At 44.6% G+C, this 23048-nt stretch overlaps 1 protein-coding gene across 1 annotated transcript; it reads right to left on the reverse strand.

Annotated features, from left to right (window-relative positions):
• Nucleotides 1-115: 115 nt before the first annotated feature.
• On the reverse strand, nucleotides 116-21580 carry smad3a (SMAD family member 3a). Its single transcript, XM_030377175.1, has 8 exons — nucleotides 21142-21580; nucleotides 6492-6685; nucleotides 5983-6117; nucleotides 4989-5114; nucleotides 3148-3360; nucleotides 2615-2752; nucleotides 2237-2381; nucleotides 116-345 (listed from the first exon to the last, which is right to left on the reverse strand). Exons 1-8 carry the CDS (start codon nucleotides 21342-21344, stop codon nucleotides 222-224), a joined length of 1278 nt encoding a protein of 425 aa, XP_030233035.1. The 5' UTR covers nucleotides 21345-21580; the 3' UTR covers nucleotides 116-221.
• Between the last annotated feature and the right edge of the window lie 1468 nt (nucleotides 21581-23048).

A 23048-nucleotide genomic window follows, 5' to 3' on the forward strand; every position in this document is an offset into this window, starting at 1 on the left:
GTGTGTGTGTGTGTGTGTGTGTGTGTGTGTGTGTGTGTGCGTGCGTGCGTGTGTGCGCGTGAGCGTGCGCATGTGTGTGTGCGTATGTGTGTGTGCATGCGTGTGTGTGTGTGTGTGTATGTGTGTGTGTATGTGTGTGTGCATGCGTGTGTGTGTGCGTGGTCAGTTTTAGTCTGTGCATGGAGGGGGGAGGTGTGCGCCGTGCGGAGGACAGGTGCAGCCTAGGACACACTGGAGCAGCGGATGCTGGGGGAGCCCATCTGCGTGAGCACCTTGTCCAGCCACTGCAGCGGCCCGTTGAGGTGCAGCTCGATCCAGCAGGGGGTGCTGGTCACCGTCTGGCGCCTGGAGGGGGGTCGGAGAAGCAGCAGAGAAAGTGTTAGCATATGAGCGGGGGGGGAGGTGCTGGGGACGGCAGTGGAACAAGAGACGACGAGTAACCTGAAGCTGGTTCCTGACTGTCTCCACAGGCAAGCACTGGGCCTGGGCATGACTGGAGAATGGTCTCTGGATATCATCTCTCTATCTCTCAATCTCTCTCTCTCTCTTTCGCTCTAACTCTCCAATATCTAGCCGTCCCACAACCTTCCAGTCTCCATCATTCAACCATGAACAAGACCATGAACAAGGAGAAACATACAAACAATCAATCGCAATCTGGCACATGCACGCGCTCACACACACACACACAGAAATATGCAAGCATACACATAAGCATACAATACGCACACATGCACAAAAAAGGTTTTCCTAGGGTGAAAACTTCTGGTCTGAGAGCAAACTTTCATCGGACACACACACACACACACACACACACACACACACACACACACACACACACACACACACACACACACACACACACACACACACACACACACACACACACACACACACACACACACACGCACGTCTCCCTATCGTGAAGTCAGACGGTGTGGAAAAGGGGAGGGGTTGGAACAAGGAAAGTCTGACACAGTTGTTCGGGCACACACGTGTATTTGTTTAAGACATCCCTGGGCTTGTCTCTAGCGGTGGGGCTGGTTGTGTCCTGTATTGCAGCAGAGCATATGCAGATGCTCTGGCCACGGGACAGTGTGGGAAATGACTCATCGGCCCTCTTTGCTTTTCCCCCTGTCTGTGTTTATATGTACACACAAAACAAACAGATCTCAAGGCTGATAGCGTTAGGGAGGGTAGAGCAGTGAATGGGCCTTTACTCATCCAAGTTAACGCTGGGAAGAGAACTGGGGGTTGTCATGTGTTTAAGCTCTGTAGCAACTGGCTTTCCATAGCCATTCCGTGAACCAACATGTTTGGCTTTCATGTGTGCATTATATATATTATTATATTATATATATATATATATATATATATATATATTGTTTTTGTGTGCATTTCCTTATGAACAAAGTGAAGCGTGTTAAAAGGATAGTCTGTTGCCTATACCAAGTTTGACTTTCATTGCTTTCCTGTCACTCCCCAGTTGTTATCAGTCAGGACCCAGGTTCCATAGGCTGTCAAATAAATATACGGACGTGGCGTACGGGACGTCATCGATTGATTTTGAGGATGTCTGTTTGCCTCGTCGTTATTGTTAGAGATTTTCGGAAGCAGCAGTAAGAATCCATATTTGGCACACTGAGGGCGGGACTTAGTCCAAGGCCAAACTTGATGCACATAATCTGGAGGCGAACTTTAAACAGAGACCCTTACCAAACAAATAAAAACATGGCTGACCTTTTTGCACGAGAATGATATCCCATTTCTTCCTGATGACTTAGAATGATGGCGGGTCACTCTGATTACAATCACACACAATCACCCTACCTGTGGCTGCTATCACTACCATTTGAACACCCTACACTTCACACTTTATTACACCTAGTTACTTTTTATTATTATTGATGCTGCTACTTACTTATTTATTTTTATACTCATTTTACTTTGTTTCTTTTCATATAGTTTCTTATCTTTATTTATTTTATCTTGTACTGTTGCTGCTATGTGAATGTTGAGGAACCAAGCCTAAGAATTTTACTCTTGTGTACTGTACAATAAGATGATTCTGAAAAAGTGATTCTGATTCTGATTCACAAACCACCTAAAGGCCATTAGATGAACTGCATGCTTTGCCCTGCCTGTGCTTCACACACGGGCCTCCAAGGCTGCTGCTTGACCTGTCCATGTTAGCCATCCTGTTTGAGTGGCTTCACACAGCCTGCCGAGGACCTACCGGTACTCAGCGCCCCAGCCCTTGACGAAGCTCATCCGTATGGTGCACATCCTGGTGAGCTGGTACACGGCCTCGAAGCCCTGGTTCACCGACTGGGCCAGCAGGGCGGCGAACTCCTGGTTGTTGAAGATCTTCAGGTTACAGCCTGGGGGGGGGGGGGGGGGGGGGGGGGGGCATTCTGTTATGCATTCTGTTATTCATGCATAACAGAATAATGAACAACAATGTAATCATACTTTCTTTGTCTTCCTCTTTTACTGTCCTCATGACACCCAATCTCACATCCTCTATCTGAGACCGTTCACACGTTCACACGTACACATGTACACACGTACACACGTACACACACACACACACACACACACTCTTTCTCTTCACCTGGGGGGATCTTGCAGACGGTGGCCGGGTGCCAGCCGTAGCGCTGGTTACAGTTGGGACTCTGGACGAAGATGGCGCTGTCGCTGAGGCACTCGGCAAACACCTCCCCACCGATGTAGTACAGCCGCACGCCGCGGCCTGCAGGCCAACACACACACACACACACACACACTATTGCTTAACTAGATGGTATTGGGTAGGGCTCTGAGTTAACTAGATGGCTGTGGGAAGGGGTCTAAGTTAACTAGATGGCTGTGGGAAGGGGTATAAGTTAACTAGATGGCTATGGGTAGGTGTCTTTGTGAACTATGGCTATGGGTAGGTGTCTTTGTGAACTTTGGCTATGGGTAGGGGTCTGATTTAAGAAGACAGCAAACTAGTTGTGGTTATTATTACATGGATAGAATTATGCAATAATATTGTTTTAGTATTTAATATTCTAATACTAATACTGCACATTTGCTAAAGTGACTAAGCTAAGTGACTGGATACAAGGACTGTTATAATAATAAGTAACCCTGTGAGGCGCGTACCGATGTGGCGTCGCGTGAGCTCCACCGCGGCGTTGCGGTTCACGTTGGAAAGCAGGCCCAGGCAGAAGCGCTCCGAGTTGGACGGGTCCGTGAAGCCGTCCACGGTGAGCGAGGGCTGCGAGGCGTGGAAGGTCTCGCCCACGCGCTGGTTGAGCTCATAGTAGGAGATGGAGCACCAGAAGGCCGGCTCGCAGTACGTCACAGGCTGGAGGTCTGAGAGAGGGAAGGGGAGAGGGAGTCACACACCTGGTCCACCCAAAGACACAAGGCCCATCTTCAGAAGGGGACCCTCACAGGCGCCGTGGTAAGGCCTTCACGGCAAGCTTAATCAATGGATTTGTGTCAAGTGACGTGATTGGTCGTCTGCTTCTGAATCACTTTGGTGGAAAGCATGGTTTACACTGCCCACAACAATATTTACGTTTCACTGTATAATTTACAAAGTTGCTTATTTTGAAAACATTTACCACGACCGCTCTCAATCTGGAGGCTCCGCTATCTGAATGCTTCGATGAGTTTTGGTTTTTACTATTTTTGCTTGTTTGCTGCTATTGTATATTATATTTGGCTGGAATGAAGTCTGGAATTAAAATTTAAACAATGTCAATATCTTTGTTAATGAAGAGAATGGATACCTAATGGACTGTGTTAGGCAAAAAATACATACAAAGAGGAGGCGGAGAGTTGAAGATTAAGGATTAGATTGATGTAAAAGTAGAAGATTATAGTAGAAGAAGAAGGGGGACAACAGTTCCAGGAATACATTGTCAGGAACAGAAATGGCAGGGACCAGAGGGAATTGGCGGCTAAAAAAAGAGAGCTGGAAGAATATAAGGGAAAGGACTAAGGCGCAGGACACTGAAACGCTTCATTTACGCCACTAACAACCCTCTTATACACCATTTCCAGTAAGCTCATACCATACAAAATGTGGAAAGTAAACCCGCACTGGGCCGACACCAGCGCCAAACCAAAAATTACATGTTCATTCATAACCGCTTTCGTTAAAATCAATGCAATCCCCCGTTCTGGTAATTTGCTTCTCTTCAACCCCCACCCTTCGTCCGCTGCAAATCAACAAGGCCACCATTTGGCCTTTGCTTTGAAGTCCAGCACAGTCTGGTCGGTGGAGCCGTGTGGAACACAGCTGTGTTCTTTGTTATTACCCCCACCCCCTGGTGACTTCCCTGTCCTGACAGAATAAGTGGAGGATATTATTTTTAGTATTATTATTTTAAGGAGTATAATGGAAGTATAATAGTGGTGCTGGCGTTAGAAGTAGGCTGACATAGTATCGTGGCTCGCCAGAAGCGGGGGGGGGACTGGGGCTCATGCAGGGCCGGAAAGGCAGATGTCCCTTTCATCACCTGCCATCAGCTTACACACACACACACACACACACACATATTTTGCCATATTTTGTGGGTCTGAAAAATACTGTCCCGAAGGACATTTTTACTGGCCATACCTTAAACGTCATCGTCACATGAAACTAGAGACTTTTGTACTCAGCAGTCTCGTTGGATCCAGCAGTAGAAACGATTATTACGAGTATCTTGATCTTTGCTTCCGCAACTTTCGAGCCATAAACCTGGGCTTAGTGGAAGCAAATAAAACCACCCCACAGGGGTCATCAACTACGTTTTTTTGCCTTCAAATAAAAACAATGGAGGTCTCCGACAGACCACTCAAACCTCAACTCAAATGTTAAACGGCTGAAAAGATGATGCAACATGTTGAAATATTAAATCAATAGATAAGCAGGCTCGCAGTGTGTGCAGCGTCGTAAGTCACCTGACTCCAAAAGCGTCTTGGTGCTGTACAGTGAGGTGGTCCCTTACCCAGGCTGTTCTGTGTGGGGGAGACAGGGTTGGGGGACAGGCTAGGGGAGCAGGTGTCCATGCTGTGGTTCATCTGGTGGTCGCTGGCCTCCCCGTCCTCACTCAGGTAGCCTGGCGGGGGGGTTTCTGGTACACAAACACACACACGACAGATTCAGCTGACACTCACAGATTGATCAAACCTCGGCTCGGTGCCCACGGCACAAGTATTATCCGGGAACTGGCAATGAGCATTTGTTACTGTCATGAACTTTAAATTGTAGAGGTCGGTCGGTCGACTCGCCACATAAAAGAGGATACGGAGAGATGGTTTGAGATTGTATTGCTTAACTTTGAATGAGAAATAAGAAATCTAGCCGTGTCCTTGTGCAGGAAGGTGGGCAGCTGAGCAAATATACTCATTTCAAACTCGCTGATATCATAACCGAGCTTTGCTTTCTGTCATTTGGTTTATTCATTGAGTCTAAAGCCTAGTTCAGATCAAAGATGGTACTGCTTTCAAAAGTAATCACAAGAAAACATTCTCAAACCGGGCCGTTCCCAACGCTAGAAGGAGCAGAGACGTGACGCCGTCTGGCTATTGCTAGTGCAGAGAGGGGGTGATCACGCCCACGTTATGCCAGGTGTTGGAGAACGGAAAACAACATCAACTCCAGGGACTATATTTCACCCAGAGAGAGACTCATGAATAATAATGCTGCACTTTCTGGGAACTGGTTAAAAAACTAAAGTTGAACTTGCAGCAGTGAAAATGTTTGTTTTGGTCCATTATCCACCATGTTTAAATAAAGGGATAGATACGTCAATGCGGCCAACATGTTATCAAACCACACTCCTGTGCAAGGCCTCAGGCGCTCTGGAACAGCGGTCTAAACCGGAGGCCAGTATACAGTAAACTGGCAACATCCACCGCTGGGGTCACCCCCTGCTGGCGTGTACGTGAGGGGCGGATCCAGTGTCGGTCTGGCCAGAGAGGGCTCTCCGCTGCGGGTACCTGGTATGTAGTTGCTCTGGGGCTCGATGCCAGCGGGGAAGTTGGTGTTCTCTGGGATGGAGTGGCTGTAGTCATCCAGCGGAGGGAACTCGCTCGGGATCTCTGTGTGTCGGGGTACCAGCACCGGAGGAAGCACTGCACAGTTCAAGGTATCCCAAACAAGCACAACAGGAGAGGTCAGCATGGCTTTACACTAGTTTGACATTTGAAACATACTCACAGATGGGAAAATATAAGATTGCAAATCCAAACATTATGGGTTAAACATTAATTCATTTGATCCCCATTTTTGATTGGCTACGGTATGTGAAAACAAACTCCAATGCAATTCGAGATCAGAGGTTGTTGCTGGTGGCAAAAGAAAGTAATTTTGATGACTGGCGATTCCCAAGAGGCCGTCAGAGATTGAATTCACTCAGAAATAACTGAAACGCCAAGCAACAACATGAGGATGCAGAACGATTGGAGGTGGTGAAGTGTGTGTGTGGGGGGGGGGGGGGGGGGCGTACCGGGGGTCTCCACCCTCTGGTAGTGGTAGGGGTTGACGCACACCTCGTCCTTCTTGGTGTGGAAGGCGTACTCGCACAGCTCCACGGCCCGCAGCTCGTGGTGCGACTGCAGGTCGGGCCAGCGCCAGAGCCGGCAGTAGATGACGTGGGGCAGGCCCTTCCTGTGGGACACCTGCAGGCGGCCATCCAGTGACCTGCGGAGAGCGGAACAACCACAGGGACCATGAGGACCAAGCACCACGGGGGCCATCCATACATAGATAGAATCACTGTTTGTTGAATAACTCATGAGGTACAGCAGAGGGATTTCTACACCTTAAAAATGCAAAAAAAGGGAAGACCTTCGGATCCGGATAGGGGATTCAAAGGTGCGTCAACGCTTTCCTTGAAATGCATATTTTTAACCCTGAGGTATGGCACAGTAGCAGGTTTGGTTCTTCAAAAGGTTTTTTAAATACTGTTTAATAGGGATGGCCACGGTTATTAGAATATTCGATTATATACATTTTTGCCTAAAGTTAATTAAATATATCCATTAGCTTAATTAATTACATATTGTTCATTAAACGTGTATACTAATGCCATTTAATACTTGGAATACGTGGCTATACCGGGAACCTCCGTTCCAGCGGAAAGTCTTTTCCAAGGCGGGCTTGATCGGCTCCGCATCCTCCTATCCCCCCCGAGTACGTAGATATGCTATTTTTTTTTTTACAACAATGAGTGATGCAGTAGGTGGGCTTATGTGTTTTGTTAACTGGAAATGTTTTAGACACTGTATTTCCGACTTACACATAATATATTTTTGTTGATGTTCTGTCATGCGCAGCATGCGTAATGCGAGGCAGGCCCATGCGCTGCAAGTGGAGTTCTGTTGATATCCAAGCCCACCAGTACTTTTACGTTTTGCTGTTGTGCTTCAATTACTTGAATCTATTCAGTTTGTGCCTTAAATTTACTTTAATCTAATTTCAGTTTGTGCCTTAAGTATACAATACTGTTCTTTCATAATCTTGTCAAAAATGATGGTTTCGTTTCAACTTGTTTCGATTCAGCATACTGATTTTTGAGTGTTTTTTTCCTTCTAATAAGCTCAATAAATTGGAGAAAGAAATTGGATTTGATTTCCTTATTTATTTGACTAATAGATTGAAAATGAATACCTTTGTTTAGTGAAGGCCAGATCACGGGAGAACTTCAACTTGTTATGCCTTCAAATGCCCATCCCTACTGTTTAAAGCCCAAGGCTTTGACACAACCAGTTTTTCCACGGGTTAGTTTTTCCTGTGGGTCGCCAAGCTTATAATAAGTGTGGACCTGGCATTTTCTTCAATGGGGAGTTGAAAAATAAATCAGGGTTTCACAAACTTTTGGTTAGATGCCGCAGGAAACAACTATTTTGGGCTGATGAATCATATATATTAATCTTAGCCAATTTGTCGGGGGAATAAATATAAGAGATTGAGTCGGTCCAAGTGGCAACAAATTGACTGCCAAAACCAATCACTCTCCCATGAGAAAAAAATAATCCTTCATTCTTTTTATCTAACAACACACAGACAAAAATGGATCAAAGATCAAACGATAAGGCGAAAGCCCTTTGAAAGGACAAATGTCAGAGGCTGGACAGATGTAAATACTCAAACACTCACACTTCTGCAGCAAAAATCTGGGGCAGCTATTGTCTTTCCATCAGAGAAATTGTGTCCTTTACTATTTTCATGGCAGGGGATCTTTGATGTCGTGGAGCTAATGAAGGCAAGAGTGGGCTCTTTGAGTGGGTAAGCGAAACAAAAATGGCCAGTTCACAACCAAAAAAAAGTGCAACATTGGGCTCCAATACACTGCTTTGGATGATGACTTCAATATTGGGTGTCTGTTCATATTTGGTTATGGTAAAATAGACTATTGCCTCCAGCTTACGGTTTATTTCAAGATGAGCCGCTTCGAAGCAAGACGTGCTGAGATTGGGAGGGATAAAGCACATTTGTTTGAACGCTCAAGCAGGTCCACAAGGTCATGGAAAAAAATAGGAAACTCCTGCCATCATAAAACAAAGCGCCCGGACATCGCAGTGACTATATTGTTTTCGACAGCCTATTGTGAACACGCCAATATTGATGTGGGAAATCAGTGAAGAAGCAGCAGAGAGAGAAAAACACATGATTCATGAGAAAAGATGAAACATAACAGTATCCCAAACAAATGATACACACCTAAACCTTTTTCGCATGCACAGAAGAAGTATGGCCCTGTGGCAGGTTGCCTGATATTTTCTTAAACCTCTAAACAGACACTAGAACCGCACAAAGGAATGGCTTATAAACATGGAAGATAAAGGTTGACTTTTCTTCTCTTGAAACACAATATACATATGCTAGGGTAACAACATACTGGCCCGGTTGAAACTAGTATGAAAATAGTAGTTGCAGTAGGATTTAAGCCACAGAGGGCCTATGTGTTCTGATTGATTTGATTTGAAGGGTTGGGGCTGACCATAACAAATCAATGAACACAGTAAGGCCTAGTTTTTACCCTCCAGGCTCTGACAGTGAGAGCTGGGACATTCTCTATTTTCCGGAGAGAGGGAAAGGGAGAGAAAGCAAAACAACACTGATGTGTCACAGAGACCTGCCAGACCTACTGCTCGGTAGGTGTTACGTGGCGCTAGATTTGGCATGGTCACACCAAGAACATACCTCAATGTCACCTCATCCTACTGCTTTCCTTTCCTCCCTCCCTTCCTCTCCTTTCATTTCCTTGCTAATGCAAAGTATCACAATCTCCAAGAGTGGAACGTCAATGAAATGCAATATTTGGAGAGCAATGTTGGGATTGCGATTGTTCAGTAGTGACTCAACCGAATGAGGCAATCGATTTCAACTGTGCATAAGCGCACCACCTGGCTTTATATTTTTGGGGTGCTTTAGTCATTTAAAATGGTTAACTTTGCCACATTCATATTGGAACTTTTAGATTTTAAAGCCTAACAGAAATTCCTTGTAAACTTGAAGCAGAACCAAGTACTTCACACAGAACACATATTCCGGTACCCAGGGACATGTCCAGACACTGCCAGTGCTATCAATTCAAACGTCTGCCTTTATAGCAGAGATTTATTGCCCTGGGTAGTGTTGATGGAGGGAACCTTTACTGAAATACTAGTCTGTTCCCATACCGCATGCAACCACACACACACACACACACACACACACACACACACACACACACACACACACACACACACACACACACACACACACACACACACACACACACACACACACACACACACACACACACACACACACACACACACAGCCATTCCTATCATGCCACCAGGCCTGAGCATGCAGTAGCTCACCCAGAGCTTGGACCCAGCGGTCCCGTTGAAGCCTTCCTATTGGTCAGAGCAGCCACCAATGGGACTCTCTCTCACTGGTTATGCAGCAGGCAGGAGTCTCACTGTCTTTGAACATGCTTTATGGACATTGGGAGCTCAGGACTTCCAAGGGTTCCAGTTATGTGGCGAGGGGATGCAGAGGGTAAAGAACTCTGACCTGAATGCAACCGGCTGGCCTGGCGCCTGCGTGCGCGCGCGCGTGCGTGCGTGCGTGCGTGCGTGCGTGCATGTGCGTGCGTGCGTGCGTGCGTGCGCGCATGTATGTATGTGTGTGTGTGTGATTGTGTTACACGTTGGTGTTACCGAGAAGGCCAAGAAATGTTGGTCTTCCAAGGTTGCCCCAGTCGGCCCACTCCCTCAAGCCATACAAGCCACCAGAGCTTCTGCTCCCCTTCGCGCCACACCCAGAGTCCCTATCAGTGTTTGTAGCACTCTGAAACGGACACTGTTTGTCCCAATCTATATTTCTACCCCGGAGTATGGTGTCGGCTTAGCTCAGGATGTAAATGGATTGATTCGTAACTGAAAGGTTGCTAGTTCAACTTCCGGCTCCTCCTAGCTGGGTGTCGGGTTGTCCCTGAGCAAGACACCTAACCTTAACTGCTTCCGATGAGCTGGCATAGTCAACGCCGCCGTCGGTGTGTGAATGTGTGTAAGTCGCTTTGGATAAAAGCGTCTGCTAAATGTGAATGTAAATGTAATAGTCTAAAGCTGGTAACCATGTAGCGATACAATAACGCCATGCAAAGCGAGCCTCCCTCTGATTCTGGAGCCCAGTCCAAAGCTTTCATGTTATTCTGTCATGTGAGTTGATGCTCAAATTCAATGGGGAATTTCCCCAAAATTCTTTGGTGAAATGTGTGGACTTCATCGTTTCATGCCCCTAAATATTAGCTTCACCTGCGCCTCATTTCCGCCTCCCTCTCTGTCTCTGTCACACAGCTTCCAAATTTCCCACTGTGACGTGTAGTTGTGCAAGTATAAGTGTGACAGCCTCAGAGTCCAGTTACAAAACGGTTGTTCAATTAATGGTTGAGCTGTCTTGGAAATGAAATACATACATAAGAAAAGGAAGGGGGGCAGAAGAGGATAGTACAATTTTGTATTAATGTGTAGATTCATTCTGAAGCAAAGCCAGACCGAGCTGTCTAATCTGTGTTTGTTTGCGTGTGGAATAATAACCATTTCAAGTGTGCCTTACATAATTTCAGACACACACAGATACACTGTGGGCGTTCAAGCTGGCTGTGGTCCAAGCAGAACAGCACACACACACACACACACACACACACACACACACACACACACACACACACACACACACACACACACACACACACACACACACACACACACACACACACACACACACACACACACACACAAATGAACTTGAACTTAAAAAGTTACATTGAAAACATGTGACAACGCATATTATTATCCACAGACCCATTGCGTTCCTCTGATGAAAGCATCTATTTAAAGGAGCCGCGTGGAGTAACCGTGGTCCACGAGTGCAGACACACAAACCTCTGGCTTTACAACGCGGAGAAGGTCCTGAACAACACGGCCGTATAAAAGGGGAAGAGAGGGGCAATACAGGGTGGTGAAAGAGATAAAGAAAGAGCAGGGTGGTGCCAGACAAAAGACATGACAGACTGGCTCAGTAGCTCAGGCCGACTGAGTGTTTGCGACGGGCCCCCCACCCCCCAGGAGGAGGGCTTTTGTGTGCGCTCACAGACGTCTGCATGGCCGGCCCGCTGCGCTCCCCACGGACAGGCAGCCAAGCCGCCCACGGCCTTATAGTGTCTACCGTTTACATGATAGACGGTCGAAACCTATCGAACCAGGTGACAAACATCGATGATAAAGTGTTGAGGAACCCACTGAGCAAAGAAGAGCAAAGGAAGGGATCGATGGATCGATGGATCGATATGAAGAGAATCGAGTGTTGTTTCAGGGATGGGGTCTGCGAAGGTAGTTCAGACGACATTCAGACAGAAATACGGGGCAGTGCTCAACTGGGTTCAAATCAGCCACCAGTATCATCCATAGAGTGCTGGAAGTGGATGGGGTTTGAAGAGGAAATGTAGCCAAACCTAACAATGATGTTGACTTCTGTTGTACTGAAGCAAATTTTTTTCGTTTTTCATCTAAACAGGCCTGGGATGGAAAAGACCAAATATCAATATTGTGTTTTATCTCAACACATGACACAGGAAACATAAGTAACTATCCACTGCATTTTTGGTGGTCTGCCTTTAACACAGATTTCAAAACAGGGTTACACTATAAGTCTCTCTATTGAGTCTAATAGCTTGGATATGCATTCCAGCCCCCTCCCTCTCTCTCTCTCCCTCTCTCCCTCTCTCCCTCTCTCTCTCTCCCCCTCTCTCTCTCTCTCTCTCCCTCTCTCTCTCTCCCTCTCTCTCCCTCTCTCCCTCTCTCTCTCTCTCTGGAAAAGCAATCAGATTTTTACTCTTGTATAGGGGGGTAGTTAAGGGAAGAACTGTGTGAAAGAAAGTTAGACTTTGGCCCACAGGTGATATCATCTCCCTGGAGTGTGTGCCTCAACCCGGGAAGGGGGAAGGGTACGTGTGTCGCGGAGGAGGCGGGGGTGATATGAAAGAAAAAACCTTGAGAGGTTATCCAGATCAACGTCTCAAAGTTGGGGACCCGATGAAAGACTTGTTCTTCTTGCTGTTACTGCGCAAATGAGAAGCAGAGAAGCAGATAACAGAGCCGCTAGATGAAAATAATATCAACGAATGAAAGAGTAAACACTCCATGTTGTTGAGCTGTCCAGAACCGGAAGGGCACGTTTGTTTTTCTTCTTCTTACGTGGCTCAGTCAAATCGGCAGATTCCTAATCTGGTTTCAATGTGATCACATTGTTGAAATTATGAAATATCTGTGCTTCGTAATTTAGGGACCTTCCGTAAAAGACAGGTTTGCAATATTCTGGGAAGTTGTAACATCAACAGGATTCTCTTTTGTTCTACAAATAAAATATGACTTGGTACTACGAGTTATTCTGGTCTTAATTTCATGCAGATCACATGACATGCTAGGTAGTAGTAGATCAGAGAGTAAAATTTGAAAAAGGTTGTGAGAACCTGCTATGCACCAGCACAACACAATGTGGAATAAAATACATATCGTTTTTATTTTACATTTATTTTTGCTGCCTATGAATCTATCCCATAGCTACCTGGAAAGAAATACATTATGCTGGAATGACACAAACACAAACCTGTCTCCTCCTGTTGGATGGCATTGACCTGCCATCTATCATTTCCGGAATCAAACAAAGCTGTCACATTACACAGACAAGTTATCTGAAATGAGACAAACAAATCTCTTATCCAAGGTTTAAATCCCCATCCTTCCTGTCCGGTTGTTTAACACACACACACACACACACACACACACACACACACACACACACACACACACACACACACACACACACACACACACACACACACACACACACACACACACACACACACACACACACACACACACACACACACTCCAGCTGTGGCCAAGCAAGCACTGGGGCAGCAGCAGCTAGCAGTACCCGCCAGCAGAACAGAAAACAAAGGCATGCTTGTTGTCTACTGGATGAGACTCTATGAGTATGTGTGTGCGTGTATGCATGTGTGTGTGTCTATGTGTATCTGTGTGTGTATGCTCCCCCATAGATAGTAAGAAACCAAGGGCCAAGTGGAGGGAGAAACGTGTCCTTTTCTGGCAGCCTCACCACCACCACCTCCACCACCACCACCACCACCACCACCACCTCCCTCTCCTTCGTCCCCAGAGCAAACAGCAGCCCACACCCAGGCCAAGGCTTCAGCAGGCAGGGAAAACATTCCTCTGGGCTGACTAACCACCCACCCCCACACACACACACACACACACACACACACACAAATACAACACACACACACACACACACGTATACACACACCCCACACTCGCACAACGTACACACTCAACCCTAAAATTGATATTTTAGTTATGCAAATTAATCTATTCTATATTAGATCCTGATTAATTCTAATTTTTCAAACAATCCAACAGAATATATAGCTATTATTGTCAACAAAAAATAAATATCTTGTTCTTTATTATGCAATATATATTACATAGAGCTTGTAATAGACAGCTGTAAGCCATAGTTGATCGGCCTAAAGTGTTTTAGGCTATTGGGGAAGTACAACGCAGAACCCAAGATACTATTATATAAACATTCATGTAACATTTTGGGTAGAATTTCACTTTGCCGCGGCTATAATTCTGAAGATACTAAGTCACACGGACACCTAGCAGCAGTAGTTACAATGGAGTTGAATAGGAGAGTATGTCTTCAAATCCCTCTAGCAACCATAAGTATTAGATATTAGTTTCCATTCCCAAATGTCAACAACTCAGGTGCTCAGTCTTAGAATATCTGCATATAAGATGTGTTCAATGTTGCCAATGCAAGATATCAGTAATTGAGTAAAAGGATGCACAAATTTTTGCCAAACAATCAGCCTCGTAAATCAAGAACGGACTTTGGCTTTGCGTGCTTGGGGCGTGGGCATGATGTCCGTGCGGCTGCTGAGGCGTGGCCTCGTACAAAGAGGGAAGGTAGTCACTTTAACCCAGACGACTTGTTCTGCTATGACCGAGGGAGCCCCAGACATGGCCCATGCATCTAGGTATCGATGGTCAGGGATTGATTTATTGGATATCCCTTTTTTCTTCGAGTATTGAAATTAACTACTACCGGAGATCAGTTAGTCACAGGGCTATTTCATCATTGATATTTAAAAATAATTGCAAAAACATGTTTATTGCTACCGTCGGTCAAGTAAATGATTTGCTAACTAAACTGTAATGCTTTAGTCCTTAATGAAGTGTATGTCTCTGTACACTTACTATCCTCAGCGACTGCTGCATAACAAAATGCAAATCTGTGAAAGGCTTCTTTTTTTTTATTGGGACTTTTTTTTGTTTATCCCTAAAAAGCAAAAGGTACCCGAATTCCAGAACAAAAAAATATGCTTTATAATGCACTTTACAATGCACAACTGGCATTGGAATAAATAATAAATCGATGGGAGACATTCATTACAATGTAAATGTGTTTAAGCCTGTTCTATTCCTTGAAGTGAAGTCCTTTGAGGTGCTTTTCCCTACTGCTGGCCTGGGTGTGGGATGTACTTCACAACCTGATAGGTATGTTGCTGTTGCACTTCAGCTCTTGAATGGAGATCCCGTCAGACCCCTCTTCATTATAAAACCGCATATTTGGCTGACACTGACATCTATGACAGTACTTCATTGAAGTGCTGCATCAATGGATATATACATTTGAGATGTTTGATCTTATTTGTTGTTAAAGATTTCTGAACAAGCTTCACAAAATATGTGGTCATAATTAACATGAAATCAAAGAGGGTGTGCAACCGGACAACAGCCAACCTCAATTCTTGTTTACCTTCTGGAATTCAAAGGAGTCGTGTATCACACTTTCAGACAGCATGTGGTGGTCTATCTACTTTCTGTCAGGCACATCAAACAATGAATGAAAGCCGATACAGACCAGACAGGAGAATTCCCTGCCATTACAACCACAGACCAACAAACGTAGACAGACAGACAGACGACACACACAACCCCTCAGTGACCTTCCCTGTATCGCGTTTCTGTCTACCATGACTCACCGAGGACACCATTCACTGAGTGAGTGTGTGTGTGGCCGTGAGTGGGTGTGTGTATGTTCAAGTGACTGGTTCAATGAGGAGTGTATAAATGAGTGACTGACAAAGTGAGAGAAGGAGTCTAATTATTCTAGAGATGGAATTCATTCGGGGACGGACATCTTCTTTTCATCAATCTGTAGACTAAACAAACTTTATTTATGTCTTACAGGAGAAGAGTTGTAATTCCATAATATTACCCAATTTCATAATGACCAAGTGTCCATCGAGCAAGGCAATGCACTCTGATCTGTTGGCAGTTTTACACTGAGGCTAATCCTGTGCTCTGTCTTCTTTCATACAGTAACTCAATGTCTGTGTACAGGAAGGCCAATTTCAGATTTTACTAAACACTATGCATTGATTTTGGTTTGTCTACACCACTCTGCTATCCGAGGCAGGATATGTTGTCTGCATTTGTGTGTGTCCGTGTGTGCCCGTGTTAGTGTCCGTGTCTGATTGTCTGTGTGCGTTTACTTTACGCTGTCCTGCCTAAACACACTCCTTCCGTCTAGACCCACAGGTTCCTGATGATGTTACCTTACCGTCATCCGACAAGGCTGGAAAACCAACCAGTGCTATCTCCGTTATCTGCTAGACTGTAGTATACCATGTTCGAAGCCCACAGCCCCCACCATAGCCTGTTAGCTCCATAGAAAAACAGTCTACTAGGCTTGGGCGGTATCTTTTATTCCATACCATCATATCTTCACTGAATTTCACCGAGGTGTACGGTATATTATGATTTTTGTGTAAAAAAACAAAGATAATATATAACAATAATCTATTGTTTTTTTGTTGTTTAAAGATATAGTTTCCACTAATGTACACATGGAAAGTTGTAACTGTTGTAGAGCTAGCGGGATACACTTCTAAGCACTGATTTTAATTCATTGCAGACATTTTGTAACGTGAGATGTATCCGGGTTAGCTGCATTTTAGTTAACCTATTGTTTAGGGCAGGGTACTTTGTAAATTGCCTCAAGTGTAAAAATATTGACCAAACGATGGCTCTAAAGAGGCTAGAGAGTAGTGCTGCTGCCCGTGTTGGCAGATATACACTGCAAGACACACAGGACTCCTACCACTAATAGCGACTATTTATTCATATATGCCGCTTCAAAATGTGGCCAAAATCCATATCAAAATATAAAAAATATACATAAGATGTCGGTTAAAAGTTGAATAGAAAGAAGAAAATTTGTATTTTTGGCGGTATTGAATCATACCTTTGGTATTTCTAAACACCCCGATATCGTACCGTGATCCCACCCAAGCCTGCGGTCTACTCACCAATGTAATGGGCCTGTTTATTCAATGTCAGAAACCAATGTAGTTGGGGAGTAGCCGTGCTGGAGGCTGGGGCCTCCACCATGGCTACCGATCTGGGGTGGATTGGTTCTGACTCATGGGGAAATTTGAATTCTGAATACTTACTAAAAGAAAGAGCTACTGACCATTTCTGAAAAGGAAGTGAAGAATGCTGAGCTCGGATGAAAGGTATCAGTTAAGGCTTCCTAGAAATGTTAGTGAACCCTTTTTTTTATTAGATTGTTTGGTTTTAGTGAGTGGTGTCTAAGCAGGATCATCAGATGAAGCTTGTTTGACATGGATTGTTTTAACGGCGACTTTAATGCATTTCATACAGATCCTTTTGGTTGATACATGAAAGTGCTGTACTCACTCCTTCTTTGTCTACCCTGGTGAATATTCATCTCTCATCGCAGAGCTATTTGTAATGCTCTCATAACTCACCAGATGAAAATAGCCAACATTACATAAAGAGGTCCATTGCATAATCGCGTTGCAACACATCAATAAATGAACCCATCAATACCATGTAAAATTCTTGTCTCATTTTTTTTCTACGTCTTCAATGACACCGACAATGCCCTCCTGCAATGGGAAATCCATATCGATTCACACATCTCCAGCAGTCTCCCTCTACTTCCCTCCATCTTCCCATTAATGCAGACGACTCTACAATTATTATGTCCCTCCCATCTTTCCATTCCTGCCCGAGTTTCCCTCTGCACCCTTCCTGAGGGGACAGGCAGTCAGGTGAATCAGACTGCAGCCTGAACGCCTGAGGGAGGCCTGGGAACAAGACCAGACCTTCTCCCTGGAGGGGAGCCAGGGAGGAGGCCTACCAGGCAGTTTGAAGAGAGAGAAAGAGAGAAAAAGGGTGAGAGAGAGAGAGAGAGAGAGAGAGGGAGAGGAGAGACAGTTAGGTGTGTAGAGACAGGTGTGTAGAATGTACTATTCCTGGTGGGCGGGCACACACACACACACACACACACACACACACACACACACACACACACACACACACACACACACAAACACACAGCCTGATTATCGCATCTGTATTCCCAGGTTTTCGGACCAAAGTGCTTGGTCAGAATAAAGCCCAAAAGGCCTTTTTTAATGTAGATATGAGATATGATATTAGACAGGGCTTCTGTTAGAAAGCAACTTACAAACAACTAGGCTCCTTGACAACAGAAGGGAAGTTGTGTGTTAGTCATCATTAGTCGTCAAGCTTGACCATTGCAGGCAATACCACATCACATCTATCTCTCAAACACAAAGCTGAGGCCCACTTGTATGACTGTTAGATAAGCACTGGGCACACCAGTGTTTGCCTAACCGGCAAAGGCTCAGCAATAGGTTCAGAGAGAAAAAGCAACAGCATGAGAGACAGCAGGGCCACAACACAAGCCACAATTGCTTGTTGTTGAGTGAATGAGACTTGAAATTTCAGCCTTCATTTTACATTCACTTACTGTTTCAAAAAGTAAACCTTCTATTGACCTCATTACTATAAAATCGCCTGCTTTGCATTGGGTAACACACTACACATTTTATGATTTCTGATAAAATAACAGCAAACACGCACAAAGACACACACACACACACACAAACACATGCACACACACTCATCCGCACATACCTAACCCTAACACACACATACCTAACCCTAACACACACACACACACACACACACACACACACACACACACACACACACACACACACACACACACACACACACACACACACACACACACACACACACACACACACACACACACACACACACAGCGTGTTAGCTATTCTCGCCCACCGTGCTAACTGATTACATTGCTTCTGACTATTGCAGCTGTTAAATCTATTTGATGGGCGTTTCCACGGCTCATACCAAGAATCCTTGTTTTTCTGAAGTGGCCTTACTGAAACTAGGCTAAACATTCTTTATAGTAGCGTTAGGGTTAGGGTTTCATCCATGGACTACGAGCAGAGCTTAGTTTGTTATGTTGCGTAAACATCATCGTATTAGAGGACATTGACTACATGAATAAAAACAACAACCAGCTTCCATGAAAAAACCCTCATGGATCTGCATTCGAATCCCATGCCGATCTTCAACACGATTTCTGATTCATCATATGGCCAGGAATGTTCCATCCATTGGAAGCACTGATCACTCTTCACAAGGCCTCTTCAGCCAGCCTGCATTTAATCCCCTTTAAAAAGAGTCTCAGCTGGGTCTGCCAGGCTACCAGCACACACTATCATTGACCTGTTCAATGAGGAACCTGCTGCACTGCTGCAGTACCAGAGATCTCTCTCTCTCTCTCTCTCTCTCTCTCTCTCTCTCTCTCTCTCTCTCTCTCTCTCTCTCTCTCTCTCTCTCTCTCTCTCTCTCTCTCTCTCTCTCTCTCTCTCTCTCTCTCTCTCTCTCTCTCTCTCTCTCTCTCTCTCTCTCTCTCTCTCTCTCTCTCTCTCTCTCTCTCTCTCTCTCTCTCTCTCTCTCTCTCTCTCTCTCTCTCTAGCAGGTGATTGGCCGCACTAGAGTTCATAGAGGCCATCAGGGGGCCCATTAGCAGGCCTCAACAGGCTAGTTGGCTGTCAGCTGCTATCCCACCGCCTGCCTTATACGCTAGTTGATAGTAGCATTGGCTACACGAGCCTCAAAAATAGGTCTGGGCTCAATTACTCGAAATAGATCAATTCATGCTCCTGTACATGTTGTGTACAATATATATGCATATTTTGGTGCTTCTGATTTCCCAATCCTTGTTTGGGATTAAACAAGGCCCCGTTAAAATAAAGTCCTTACCATGCTGCCATTAATACAGATGGTGTACTTGTTGAGCAATGGCTGACCTCCCGCGACACTAATATTGTCATTAGACTCATATCAGGGGGTAATCTCTTCAGCCCTAACCTCCACAATGTAGCAGCGGGAAATGTGAAACTGGAGTGAGGTGAACGTTTAATATTCTGGGTAGCTTTAAGCTCTGGATACCAGTTCAGACCTGCACACAGTGTGATATGCTCAACACTTGTGGCTCAAGAATGTGGGAGTGGTCCGGCACTCCATGGGGTTGAATTACACCCAGTCAAACGTGGTGCCAATTCATGGTAGTGAGATTCTGAGGTGCTTGTTACTGACAAAAAAAAGATGATCCTACATATGATGAAGTTCTAACCTTAATAACATGGTCGGTACACCACATGGAAGGTGGAGAACTGTCAATAGGTTAAAATATTGTCATGTGTAGTGCTATGACCTACTTTATTTAGGTGTCCTGTGAAAGACTTTATAAATGCCACATCTGCACCCCATGAGAAGACATGCAGCTTGACTCGTGGAGAATAAAATTGCACACTAAAGGATGTTCCATGCGGATACACACATCTGTGTTTACAGAACCACTTGGCAGCCGTCAATTTGTTTTGTCAACAGTTCAGCACTGGAGAGCAGGAACAGCCAGCAAACAGTTTGATGATTTGAACTGGGCCAATGCAGTCATTTCATATTTCATAAGTCTATGATGTGAACAGAGTCTTGATTGGCTGGCATCAATCCAAGCAAAAACAAGTGAAAGACCAGGCAAGTTCCGCAGACAAGAATTATGAGACTCACGCAGATTAAATCACTCATTATGTAACTTCGGCTACCATTCTTATTATTGCAAATTATGTGTAATGAAGAGTGCAAAGTAATGTGCAGTAATCTGTGAAATTAAAAAACACGAGGGGCACCTGTCGGGCTGTGCGTGACTTCGATATAAAGAAAGGAAGTAAGATACCAGTTGTCAAAATGTGACAGACATCAGGACATCTAGAACGATACAGGATTACACTACTAGTGTACTTAGCTCGGCCGTGTAGCCTGCTAGCCCTTTACTACAAGTAATTATGCTACTAGTTTAACTATAACACATAAATTAAGCTTCAATAACCGTCGATCATACTGAGTGAGTGATTGCATGCTGGATGAAAACAACTTCAGGCTATTGTTTGACCGCAGTGGAGATGCTGTCACTGTCAGCCTTAAGAACAAGTCGAGTAAACGTTGGGTTTCATTTTTTCGTAGAAATGTAGTATTTTACAAAGAGATGGTTCAACGTTACAGCCGACGATGGCCATGCCAACTTAACAGAAACAGTCACGTTCAACACGTCAGTCATTCAGTCCATACCTCGGTATTGTGATGCATTTAGTGTTGATGTTCTGAGTGGTGATGGCTTTCTCCAGCTCGTCTAGCTGCCCCGTTTTCTTCAATTTCTTCACCAAACTTTTCACCGCCTTTTCACACCATTTCTCTTCCTGGCCGTTTTGTTCCCCCTTCTTCCAACCTAAAAGTCTTTTGACTATGGGGGGAGTGAAAGGCAAGATTGACATCTTGAGTTCAGATTGAGTCCTTTCAGTATTGATAGATCCGCAGATTACGTTTTTCCCCGTTTAACGTAGTGAACGCGGATAGTAAGTAAAAAAAAAAAAAAGTACAACAAGAAACAAACGATTGTCTGCTAATCTCGTTGGTGAAACAAATGCATCCCGAATGAAATACCCCAACTTCAGCCCGAGATCGGTCTGCGGAGTGGCGTGCAGCTCAGCTCAGCAGAGCCACACGACATGAGTGATTTGGCCCAGCAGATTTTGTGATTACTCCGCGAAGAAACCTAGGCTTTTTTTGCCTCTAAACGTTGCGAAATCTTCCGATCCACATTAAAACGAGATATATACTGTATACTTTGGATGGATATACTATTAAAACAGTTGTCTGTTTCGTTGTTTTTTTTGTCTTATGTCATAATTTATCTTTCGAAGTTGCGTTAAATTCAGAGTCATCCGCCGCCTGAAGTCTGCTAAAAGTCTGCTCCAAATGCAAGTGCAGGACTGTCGTCAGCCTTCTCCATTCAGACTTTAGACTGAAAAAAGGATCCCGGTGCCGGACCAAGAGAAGACAGCTGGCCCAATGCGCTGTTAGCATTGCACAATCCTTTCCGTGGCTCGGTTTGCCAGTTTAAATGCTTGTAGGAGTAAACTGGTTAACATTAAATCAAGTGCGCATAGAACAGTGTTATGTTATAATTCATATCCATAATTTGTCTAGTAAATAAATATCAGGTAGAAATTTGCAAGAAAACTTTGATTAATTTGACAGACAATGTACACTATTATTTGTGGTATCAAATGTATTCCACTCATCTGGCCATGTTCACGATACAAAAGTGCACACATTGGCTTCGTTCTTTGTTATTATTGTACTTCACATATAGTAAAACAACAACATTCTGACTTGTAGGCCTATTAGGACCTTTATCAGTCGAAATGTAAAGAGGCTCCACTCTCACAACAGAGAAATAATATAGTTGGGGGGGCCCAACTATATATTGCCACTGGAGATGGATAAGAAACAATGTCATGTATACAAGTCTTACTTGCCACAGCTTGTTGAACTACAAATGACTTAGGCCTATCCTATAGGAGTCACACAAAATGTCTGATCTATATGCAGCAGGATAGAGCTCTCTCTCCCCTCACCCACAAACACAGACGCACTTCCCTTGTCTACACACAGCCCAACCGTGGCTTTGAGAGAGATGATATGACAAAGGAAGTCACAGCATCAGATGGCGTGGGATGCAAGAAAACTCTCAGAGAAAAGAGAGAGAGAGAGAGAGAGAGAGAGAGAGAGAGAGAGAGAGAGAGAGAGAGAGAGAGAGAGAGAGAGAGAGAGAGAGAGAGAGAGAGAGAGAGAGAGAGAGAGAGAGAGAGAGAGATTGACAGTTCAACTCCTTGTGTGTGTATTTGTGTCCGACTACATTTTTTCTCCAATCTTCAAAGAAAACTCTACATTCAGGGACGTCTCAGAGGAGCTGAGTGTTCTATTTGCGAGCACTTAAAATCGTAAAAGATTCGTACGCACCGCACAAAAGCTCTTTGTTCACAAATGGTGCACAATTGGAATTGACTTCACTGAAGCAATTGCCACTGGATGAGTTTGATCAAAGCTGAATTGATTTTGTTTGTGTCTATGTGGTGAGACACATTGCGTCTGCTGTCATTCCATGTAGGTCTGTTAAAATAATAATCTAAGAC

The sequence above is a fragment of the Gadus morhua genome, chromosome 14 (genome assembly GCF_902167405.1).
Source record: "Gadus morhua chromosome 14, gadMor3.0, whole genome shotgun sequence".
Taxonomy (NCBI): Eukaryota; Metazoa; Chordata; class Actinopteri; order Gadiformes; family Gadidae; genus Gadus; species Gadus morhua.

Coding starts and splice junctions, on each gene's coding strand:
- smad3a (XM_030377175.1), bottom strand. CDS start 21,344: ATGTCAATCTTGCCTTTCACTCCCCCCATAGTCAAAAGACTTTTAGGT. Junction 6,118..6,491: donor CCAGAGGGTGGAGACCCCCG/GTACGCCCCCCC, acceptor TGAACTGTGCAG/TGCTTCCTCCGGTGCTGGTA. Junction 3,361..4,988: donor CCCCACACAGAACAGCCTGG/GTAAGGGACCAC, acceptor TCCCTCTCTCAG/ACCTCCAGCCTGTGACGTAC.